This window comes from Sciurus vulgaris (genome assembly GCF_902686455.1).
Source record: "Sciurus vulgaris genome assembly, chromosome: 3".
Lineage (NCBI taxonomy): Eukaryota > Metazoa > Chordata > Mammalia > Rodentia > Sciuridae > Sciurus > Sciurus vulgaris.
This window is the reverse complement of record NC_136463.1, coordinates 60,165,291-60,177,347: the sequence shown is the minus strand read 5'-3', so window position 1 is coordinate 60,177,347 and position 12,057 is coordinate 60,165,291. Positions and strand designations below refer to the sequence as shown.

General features: G+C 36.1%; 1 protein-coding gene across 1 annotated transcript in view; it reads right to left on the bottom strand.

Annotated features, from left to right (window-relative positions):
- The window catches only part of NCBP3 (nuclear cap binding subunit 3), a 30,789-nt gene that overhangs the window by 9,083 nt on the left and 9,649 nt on the right, over positions 1-12,057 (bottom strand). The window contains 7 exon segments of the mRNA XM_079130853.1: positions 110-213; positions 512-611; positions 2,991-3,099; positions 4,114-4,190; positions 4,420-4,455; positions 4,458-4,547; positions 7,093-7,218. Coding sequence (XP_078986979.1) covers positions 110-213; positions 512-611; positions 2,991-3,099; positions 4,114-4,190; positions 4,420-4,455; positions 4,458-4,547; positions 7,093-7,218 — 642 coding nt within the window.

Below are 12,057 nucleotides of genomic sequence, written 5' to 3'. Positions count from 1 at the left end.
CAAGGAAGAGAGGATGATAAAGTGTGGAACCTTAAAAGACTGTATTAAGAATAAAATATGATTTCGAGAGCCAAACATGTGTCTACCCAAGAGCTGAGCAGGCAACTACCGGAATGTCGGTGTTTATATGACGTCAAGCCAACATCATCCCCAATGAGGGCTCTTTTCTTGATCACATCCCGCTGAATGCGACGGGAATGATATCTTCGCTTCCTGGAACATGCCAAAATAAGCACATGATCAGGAATCAATAGGAAAAAATATTGAAAATCTATTAATTCATTTCAAGTACACAATGATACAATAGTAGGGTGCTGAAACAGATATTTTAAATGAAACTGATAACAGCATTCTCATATCATTACCACAATTAAGAATCTTGAATTCTTCTTTCTTGCCTTCCTTTTTCAGTCCGCAAAGGGTTTTACATTTCACTACAGAATACCAATGGAATGATTAAGAAAGTTTAATTACTATTTAAACTACTGTATTTTAAAGGTTTTGGACTCACCAAGAATTGCTAAGAATTCCTTTCATGCCTCCGTAATTTGGATTCCCATATTTCATGTAATACTGACTTCTTCTGGCTGCTCCAAGTTCCTTTTTGTCATCTAAAAATTAATTAAAACAGTTACCTAGGAATTCCTGAGCATGAAGATAATGCTGAATGGCTTTTAAAAATACATGTTTTTCATAGCTTAGATCAGAGTACAATCTCCCCCCACCCAAAAAAAAGGACAGCGTCACTATAAACATTTGCTCTCTGAGTAGTTTGCTAAGGCATGCAAGTGTGGAGAGGTTGGAGTGTAAAATACACAGATGACTGAGGTTAAGCTGTGTTTAGCGAGTTGACTAACTTCGCAGAGGAAATACTACAAAAAATAAACGATATGAGATATAGGTTCTAAGAGGCATGACAGGTTTTTTTAGAAAAGGTGACATTTTTGTGGTCCCTAGAGAGATGATATTCATTTCTGAATGACAAACACTCCAATAACACAGAACAAGGGTAAAGAATAAAACAACATAATTTCACATATTTGGAAAATCTTCCTTTCTAGCTTATTGTGATAGTCCTCAAATTGGCTTCAAGAAAATAAAACTGAGTACTAAACATTTGGAATATATTCAAAAAGCCGTTCAAATGAGTAAATGTGGAAAAGATCACATTTGTCACATTAAAATGCCAGTAAACAGAAAGGAAGGCAGTTGGTAATCACACATTCATCAAAAGCAGTAATACAAAGGTCTTCGACAGCTCCTTGGGCACTTTCTGACTGCAAAGGACAAACAACACTGTAAATGTATCCAGTGCTCCAGGAAATGGGACAACATCTATCAGTATGTGTCCTCCCCTACACCATCTCCCAAAAAGACCATGCCTACCAGCTCCTTGGAGAAATGGTTGATTTCAGGACTGGGAAGGTAAGTACAAACTGAGTCTTGAAAAACAAGATGTTTTGTTGTATTGTAAAGTAAGCACGTGCTTAAATAATTGTAGGGATATCAAACACAGCTTGAAGGAGCTTTGCTGACCAAATACAAGACAATTTAGAATCAAAATGATAACAGCTATAGATTAGAGCTTATTGAATTAAAATCCATAAATCTAAACTGATATGAGTAAATAACACATAACCGGTATAAAAGGAAAGTTCTTCCCTAGAGCAGACTGTCAACTAATGAAGAAATGACCATTAATGGATGCTAAAGATACTACATGTAAGTGCAATGAGCAACAAGCTATACACATAATCTCAAAGTCTCTCTCTACAAACTGTTTTAATTACAAACAGAAAAATAGTTAACTTAACAATGGGAAAATCTGGCAATCATTACCTTAACTAAGTGAATGTTAATATCTTTGAGAATGGGATGAATAACTTTCATGTACTTCCTGATATCATGCACTGAAAATGACACATAATCACTTCTGTAGTATTCTTGCCGTCAAAATGTACAAACTGAATTTAATCAGAAGGAAATATTAAACAAACCCAACGGGGGGACATTCTATAAAATAATGAGCCTATATACTCTAAAATTTGTCAGTCAAGGAAAATAAAGTGAAGGAGTAGTTCCAGAGTCAGGGATACCTAAAAGACAATGCAATACCTAAATACTCCATCCTGGAGTGGATCCTAGATCTGTGGGGTTAGGGATCCATGAAGGACCTATTTTTGGAAGACCTGATAAATCTAAACATGGACTATGGATTAGGTATTAGTATGGTATTAAAGTTAAATTTTCTGATTTTTGGTAACTGTGATGTAGGTAAGACAATGGTCCTTATTCTTCAGAAATACATATGGAAGTATTCAGAACTGTTAGCTCCAACTAGCTCTCAAATAATTAAAAGAACATATATGTGTATATATAAATGTGTACACATACATATACATTTTTATGCCCACCAAAAATCATTGTGCCAAAAATCTATTAGGAAAAGGTCAGAGCTGAAAGGCATATTAGTGATGTCACCAGGATGTTATTGCTATAATAAAAAGGACAAACTTCTAAAAAGTTTTCATAGTTCAGATAATAACTGGCTGACAAGTAAATGAGGCAAATCAGCTTTAACAGAAAATAACTTACTTAGCCAGAATTCACCAAATACACAAACAGGTAATTTTCACTCTGAAAATCAGAAATTCCTTTCAGCTTGCAAACCATTACTTCATAAACACAGAATACTACAGTGTGCAGGGAACTTGTGAAATGACTTGCTCTAACTTCTTGTCTTTGTCTTTTCTTCTTCTTCTTTTTGTTTTAAGTATTTCTTTACTTGTAGATGGATAAAATACCGTTTATTTTACTTATTTATTTCATGTGGTGCTGAGGATAGAGCCCAGTGCCTCATACATGCCAGACGATGCACTCTGAGCCACAACCCCAGTCCCTTGATCTAACTTCTTTCAAAAGAGAAAAGATGTTACTCAATAATTATAATTTTGATTGAAGGTAAAATGCAAAAAAAATTTAAATTTTACCTTTTGTAGCAAATCTCATGAATAACCTATTTCCTTTAGCAAGTTTGTTAGCAGGACGAAGATCATTTCTTAACAGAGACTCTTCTTCTACCTGAGACAATGTGTCCAACTAAGAAAAAACAGCATTTCAATGTAAAAATGTCTTTTTTTTATAGTTATTCAGTTGACAAGTTACCCAGTAAGAAAGCATTCTACCTTTAATACCCATTAACCCTGCAGCACTAGCTCCTCTGCAGAATTTTAAAATCAGAGATTGTCCTCTGACTATTCTGTATAAAACAACAGTCCCCATCCCCTCTCTATTCCTTATTCTTCTTTATCTTTCCTTATAACACTCATCACCTTCATGTATGTGTGTATCTGTATTATCTATCTTCCCCACTAACATGTAAGTTCCAAGAGAGTAAGAACTTTGTTTTGATGATATATCTCTATTACCAAGAATTTGGTACACTGCAGACGTTTAATATTGAAACATTTTAAATGATACACTCTCATATTTCTAATAGTATATAATCCATTAGGGGAATATACCATTACTTGCTCTTTCTTTTTTGTGGTGCTGGGGATGGAACTCAGGGTTTTCACACATACTAAGCAGGCACTCTACACTGAGCTACAGCTCCAGTCCCACTTTACTTTTCCTCAGTTTTACTTATTAAATACCACTTCAAAATCTTTCTGAGCATATTTTTTTCCAGTATGAGGAACTGAACTCAGGGGCACTCTATCAGCTATTTTCCCAGTTCTTCCTAAATTTTATTTTGAGGCAGTGTCTTGCCAAGTTGACCAGGCTGGTCTCAAACTTGGGATCTTCCTATTTCTACCTCCCAAGTAGGTAGGATTACAGATGTGCACCACCATGCCCGGCTAAAACCACTTTCTTTCAGGCAGAAATGTGAATACTATTTTAAGATCGCAAGACAAAATGTTATATCCATATAAGCCAAGAGTCTGGTGCACCCTAAGAAGATTTCATGGTAAAAATCAGATGAACACAACAAAGTCTTTAAGAATTAAATTTAAATTAAATTTAAATTAATTCTTTACGAATTAAATTTAAAAGGACAATAAGTAATTTTTTACAATAAAACCTGACAGATATCTTTGCCCTATAACTAACCTCTACATCACTTGAGTTCTCATCTTCAACTTCTCCTTCTTCAGCCTCATCATCATCTGAACTGTCTTCGTGCTTGTCTAAAATTGAATGTGAGGGACAAGATGAATCTTAACATAACACCATCTCATAGAACTTTAAAAGTCCAGAATTTTCTATTCATGTTTACTGATGATTCTAAGCAATGTAGTTTATCTTAGAAACGTGGGATGAGGAAATACTATATGATGTTCCACTTAGAAACCCAAGGACCTGGACTATGTAAAGAACAGGACTTTCAAGCCAAAGTTCCCTCCTTTGTGTTGTTACCTTTTTTACTTTTCTCAGATGACTTGTCTTCACTGCATCCCTGCTTCTTATTTTATCCTGGGCTGGCAGAGAGCTCATATTGATAAGGGCTCGTGTGGCTGTCATTTCATCCAGCCAAACTACATTACCTAAAATAAAATGTTACAATGCATCCATATTATAAGTTTCTTGAGAGCAAAACCTGCATCATATTCATTGTTACAGGTTCCTCTAGCCATCTAGTTATAGTTAGTCATCAGTAAGTATACACATCAGATAATGAAAAGAAGTATAAAAGTGGTGATAAAAATCTCTGATGAATTTAGCCTAGAGCTATATTCCCAAACTGGATTCTACAAAATAATTATTAAGTATTCCATGAAGAAGGATTCTGTATATTAAAAAGAGAATATGATAAGTGTTAATAAGTTCCTTTTTTTTTTTTTTTTGAGATGTAATCCCACTGTTGCCCAGCCTACTCTCAAACTCCTGGGCTCAAACAATTCTTCCCTATCTGAGTCCTGAGTAGTACAGACTACTGGCAGGCACTACAACATCCAGCTAAATGTTAGCAGTTCATGATGATGATGATGATGATAACTATCAAATAAATTTGGATAATCCATTATACTACTGCCCCCTGCTATTTTTTATTATCTTAGACATGTAGACATGCTAAATGATGTTCCCCCACAATAAAGTGTGGGTGAGTAAGGTATCCATGGCATGTGTACAATGGAGACATGACAGCAACTTGGCTTTGCAGCAACTAATTTAATTTACCCATTTAAGGAAGAGAAATAATCAAGAAAAAGGGTTTGAAAAAGGCTTGCAGAACAAAGACCTCTTTAACCAATTTCAAATGGCATTTCTCAAAATTATGTTATCCCTGTATCTTGGTTTGGGAAATGAAGGTCTAAAGACTTTCACTTATGTGACTAACAAGCTATAAAGCCTTGAGCAAACAATTTCTTTTATCTATTCCTTAGTTTCTGTTACAATATGAGGTAGTTGAACTGAACAACTCCAAGGGTCCCTCTAATTCTAATATCCTTAGCTACAGTTTTTTTTTTTTAATTGAGGAAAACATGTTAACAATATATTACTAACATTAATCATAGTTGAAAATGAAAGGTTTAAAACATAATACCAATTGAAGCACTTCTCAGATTGAAATATCCAGGAGAAAATGAGGAAAGAGAAACTAACTAGTCTCCTTTGCCAACTGAGGTACAGACTGAGCAGGGGAATGGGGGGCGGTGGTGGAGGCCAGTACAATGTTATATAAAACTAATCTAATTCCCTACATTGCAGCTTACAAAAGCTAAGGAAGATAAGAAAAAGACCTGGATGCAAAACAGGTCACGTTCCTCACTCAGAATATTAGACACTGCCCCATGAGATTGCAGGAAAAAGAGACCTAGGCTGTACTCCTCCTTCTCTCCCATCCTTAGCTATAGTTTTAATGACTTAAATCAGGGTTTAGCAAATAATAACCCATGGACTAAACCCAGCCCACCATCTGTTACTTTTTTTTTTTTTTAGTTATAGATGGACACAATACCTTTTTTAAATTTATTTTTATGTAGTGCTGAGGATCGAACCCAGTGCCTCACACATGCTAGGCAAGTCCTATATCACTGAGCTACAACCCCAGCCCCACCATTTGTTACTTTTATATTTGAATCATCTTTATTAAGGAATAATTAATGTACAACAAAGTACACACCCACTTCCCATTTTTGTAAAAAAGTTCTATTGAAAAACAGCCAGGCTTATGAGTTTTTATACTGTTTATAGCTGCTTTCACACTACCACAGCAGCTAAACATATGTGAAGGGACCATATGGCTATAAAACCTAAACTATTTATTATCTGGTCCTTTCTAGAAAAAAATTTACTGATCTTGAATTTGGATAGTGTGAGTTAAGCAGAAAGACAAAAGGAGAAAACCCTTGACTCAGTCATATTTCTTTCAATGAAAACACTGAATCAACATCTTTAGAGAGCAGCTGAGAAACCCAGCCGGTATCTAGGGCACTACCTAGTAGGTCAGCCAGCTGGCAGTAAGTAAAGCCAGACTAGAAGTAAGTCAAGACAAGAAGCCAGCAAAGTGGTTACCAGAGGTCAGGTTAGACTCAGCAGGGAAGGCAAGTTAAAAATTACATTTGGCTCACAAGCTGGACAACTCACAGGTTAAGGCAGGTGATATTCCAGAAAACACAGTACAAGGCAAGTAGAGGTGAGAGGTCTATGTCAGAACATTCTGGTCTAGTTCTAGATCAGAAACACTGGAGCAAAGTCAACCCTCTGAATAACTGTATGGCAAGTAGCAATGCCAAAGTCCAAAGCCCTAAAAACATTCCTAAAACTATGTAATTGAAGCCACTCCTTTTCCCACTGTGGGTGAAAGAGAGGCCTTAATCAAGTATACAAGACTCAGATGCCAGTAATCAATCTGCTAGAGCCTGGATCTCTACTTTGAGTTGACTAGGAATACCCAAGGAGTATGAGTTGGCAGACTAGTTAAGGTATGCTGATTCTCATCAACAGGCAATATTTTTTCTTCTAGGCTAAGAGCAGAGATTAGGCATAAACAAGGAGTTGGGGCCATAATCATTTACCATTTTAGACAGCAAAAACTTTAAAATTCATTTTTAAAAGCATATTCAACAGAAAATTGGGTGTACTTACAGGAGGTATCATCCAACCATTCAATGTGTGCTGGAGGATATTCTTTAAAATAGGAAAAGATATCCTGGGTACTCATCTCATCTACTCCACAAATGTAGATTGTCTCTAGTCTCACTTTGGGAATTGCTGGAAAAATAAAACACAGAAAAGATGACAGAATTTTCCCACCTGCTTATCACACATTCCACTAGTACCCTTTTGTAACAGTTCAAATAACCTGTTTATAAAATTTTAGAAAAGAAATATGCTAAAAGAAACAACAATTATTTCAAAAGAACATGAGACAGGATGGTAAAGTAAAATGTTTTAATTTTTTTTCCTTTTTAATTTTTTTTTATTAAAATCTTTCATTTTTATGGACTGCATTTTGATTCGTTGTACACAAATGGGGTACAACTTTTCATTTCTGTGGTTGTACACAATGTAGATGCACACCATTCATATAATCACAAATATACAGAGTAATACTATCTGTTTCATTCTACTATTTTTCTGTCCCCCACCCCCTCCCACCCCATTTTCCTCTACACCATCCAAAGTTCCTTCATTGTTCTCTTCCCCCCATCACCTCCCTCTTGTTATATATTGTCATGCACTTAACAGAGAAAACATTCGGCCTTTGGGTTTTTTGGGCTTGGCCTATTTCACTTAGCATGATATTTTCCAACTTCATCCATTTACCAGCAAATGCCATAATTTTATTCTTCTTTATGGCTGAGAGATATTCCATTGTGTATATATACCACAGTTTCTTTATCCATTTGTCAACTGAAGGGCATCTAGGTTGGTTGCACAATCTAGCTATTGTGAATTGAGCTGCTATGGACACTGATGTGGCTGCATCAATGTGGTATGCTGACTTTAAGTCCTTTGGGTATAAACCGACGAGTGGGATTGCTGGGTCAAATGGTGGGTCCATTCCAAGCTTTCTGAGGAATCTCCATACTGCTTTCCAGAGTGGTTGCCCCAATTTGCAATTCCACCAGCAATATATGAGCGTGCCTTTTCCCCCACATCCATGCCAACACTTATTATTGCTTGTGTTCTTGATATAGCCATTCTAATTGGAGTTAGATGAAATCTTAGGGTGGTTTTAATTTGCATTTCTCTAATTACCAGGGATAATGAGCACTTTTTCATATATTTGTTGCTCACCTGTATATCTTCTGTGAAGTGTCTGCCCATTTCCTTAGCCCATTTATTGATTGGGTTCTTTGTATTTTGGATGTAAAATTTTCTAAGTTCTTTATAAACTTTGGAGATAAGTGTTCTGTCTGCAGTGTGTGTGGAAAAGATTTTCTCCCACTCTGTAGGCTCTCTTTTCACATTATTGATTGTTTCCTGTGCTGAGAAAAAACTTTTTTTCTATCTCATTGATTGATTCTTGCTTTTATTTCTTGCGCTATGGGAGTTTTGTTAAGGAAGTTTGGTCTTAAGCCAATGTGATGGGGACTCAGGCCTACTTTTTCTTCTATCTGGTGAAGGGTCTCAGGTCTAATTCCTAGATCCTTGATCCATTTTGAATTGAGTTTTGTACAGGGTGAGAAATAGGGTTTAATTTCATTTTACTGCATATGGATTTCCAATTTTTCTAGCACCATTTGTTGAACAGGCTATCTTTTCTCCATTGTAGGTTTTTGGCACCTTTGTCTAGTAGGAGGTTACTGTACTTATGTGGGTATGTCTCCGTGTCTTCTATCCTGTACCATTGATCTACCTGTCTATTTTGGTGCCAGTACCATGCCGTTTTTGTTTCTATTGCTCTACAGTACAGTTTAAGGTCTGGTATTGTGATACCTCCTGCATCACTCTTCTGCCCAGGATTGCTTTGGCTATTCTGGGTCTTTTGTTCTTCCAGATGAATTTCATGATTGCTTTTTCTGTTTCTATGAGAAACGTCACAGGAATTTTAATTGGAACTGCATTAAATCTGTATAGCACCTTTGGAAGTATGGCCATTTTGATAATATTAATTCTGCCTACCCAAGAACATGGGAGATCTTTCCATCTTCTAAGGTCTTTTTAACACTGACAGCATTAAACAAATGATTTAATTTAGAACAGGGATATTAACCTCAGAAAATTATCTTAGTAAAAGCACATCATATCTATCCTCATATTAACCTTAGTAAAGCAATACCAAACTGAAAAGGATTATTCACTGAACCTGACAATCTGATTCTAAAGTTTTAAGTACATGTCAAAGAGAAATGTACAATAGTGGAGATAATCATGAAAGATGAGATACTGGTGCTAGATATATCAAAGCACGAAACTAGAGTAAATAATTATAGAGTGAAACTGGATGCAGCAGCACATGCCTGTAACAGATGACTAGGGAGGCTGATATTGGAGGATCAAGAGTTCAAAGCCAGCCTCAGCCACTTAATGAGGTCCTAAGCAACTCAGAGAGACGCTGTTTCTAAATAAAATACAAAAAAGGGCTGGGGATGTGGCTCAGTGGTTAAGTGCCCCTGGGTTCAATCCCCAGTATCAAAAACAACAAAAAAATTAAATACCTAAATGTCAACTGGGGATATAGCTCAGTTGGAAGAGTACTTACCTTGTAAGCACAAGATCCTGGGTTCAATCCCCAGCACTGAGCAAAAAAAAACAAAAACAAAAAACAACAAACCTATATGTCTACTACATAGTTCTAAGCTTAATTTCTTAAAAGATTAGACAAGTAGAACATTCCTTATAAAACCGGGCCCCTGTAATCTTTCCACATCCCTCTCTCCCTTCCTTTTCTGAAGTAATTCTGTCAAGAATTCAATCTTCCTCCCAAGCATGTTTTTATTTTTAATCTACACATCAAAACATAAAAACTGCACATATTAATGGTTGCCATGTGATATTTTGAGATACGTATACATTTTGTAACATTTAAATCAGGTTAAACATATCTCTCTCCTCAAATGTATAATTTCTTTATGGTGAAAATATTCTTTTAATTTTTTTAAATATACAGTACATAACTGTTATATATAGTCACTCTAGGGTTGGGTATGTAGCCCAGTAGTAGGCAGAGCACATGCTTAGCATTTAGAAGGCCCTGGGTTCAATCCCCAGAACCCTAAGTGCACACATAAAGTCATAGCTTCTTATTCCTAACTGTAACTTAGTCTCCACTGACCTGACTTTTCCCATCCTTCTCTGCCCCATATTCTTTTCCCAGTCTCTGATAACTACCATTTAACTCTACTGAGTTCAACTTTTTTAGTCTACCTGGCTTAACATAATGATCCATCCACATTGTCACAAATGATAGGATTTCATTCTTTTTCTATGGCTGAATAATATTCTAGTTATAAGGGCTGGGGCCATAGCTCAGCGGCAGAGTGCTTGCCTAGCACGTGGGAGGCCCTGGGTTCGATCCTTAGCACCATATAAAAATAAACAAAAAGACATTCTGTTCATCTACAACTAAAAAAAAAATTTTAATTCCGGTATATATATGTACCACATCTTCTTTATCCATTCATCAGCTGATGGACACTTAGTTTGATTCCATATCTTGGCAACTGCAACTAGCAGTGCAAAAAAACAAGGGAGTAGATGTCTCTGACATACTAACTTCATTTCCTTTGAGTATATACATACCTAGTAGTGGGGGTTGCTGGATCATGCGGTAATTCTATTTTAATTGAGGAAACTTTGTACTGTTTTCCCTAATGGCTATATTAGGGCTTGGTTTATGGCTCATGGGTAGAGCACTTACCTAGCATGTATGAGGCCTGAATTCAATTCCCAGCACTGCAGAGGGTGTGGGGGTGACTATACACAATGGCTGTACTAATTCACATTCCCACTAACATTAGGCAAAGGTTCCTTTTTCTCTACATCCTCACCAACACTTGTTATCAACTCAAATTGGATTAAAGATTTAACACGAAAGACCTGAAATTACTAAAAGAAAACACAGCAAAAGTGCTTCAGGATGCTAGAATGGGTAAAGATTTTCTGGACAAGACTCCAAAAACAGGGGAAATAAAGCTAAAATGGGTAAATCGGATTATATCAAACTATAAAACTTATGCACAGCAAAGGAAACAATCATCAGAGTAATGAAACAACCTACAGTATGGGAAAAAATATTGGCAAACTATACAATTGACAAAAGGTTGTCATCCAGAAGATATAAGAAACTATAAAAACTTGACAGCAAAAAACAACCTAATTACAAAGGGGGCAACAGATCTAAATAGACATTTTTCAAAAGACATACAAGCAGCTGTGGCTGTAGCTCAGGGGTAGAGCACTTGCCTAGCATGTGTGAGACACTGGGTTCAATCCTCAGCACCAGATAAAAATAAATAAAACTAAAATATTAAAAAAAAAAAAAAAAGAAGAAGAAGAAGAAGACATACGAACAGCCAGCAGGTATTATGAAAAAAAATGTTCAACATTATTAATCACCAGGAAAACACAAATCAAAACCATAATGAGACATCACCTCACTCTATAAGAATGGCTATTACAAAATGTTTTTTATATGTAATATATTTCTTTTACTAACATTTAAAATACATATGAATACTTATAAATACAAAAAAATTAATGTTTGTTTTATCATTTATTCTGAAGAATAAGAGATGGGTTTAGCTGGGCATGGTGGTGAATACTTGTAATCTGAGAGACTCCAGAGGTGGAGGCAGGAAGATCACAAGTTCAAAATCAGTCTCAGTAAATCAGAGAGGCTGGAAGCAACCTAGTGAGACCCTGTCTCAAAATAAAAAGTAAAAAGGGCTGGGGATATAGCTCAGTGGTTAAGCACCCTGGGGTTCAATCTCAGTTCCTTGAGCAGAAAAACTATGATTTTGGAAAAGAGCCTATGAGAAATCAAGAGATGGTTCCACAGAAAGTAACAAAGAACAGGGGGGCTCCCGGTGGTAGGAAAGGAAAACAGACTGAAGAGTAGGGAAAAAAATATCAGGTAGAATATTTAAGTACAAAAGAACAAAA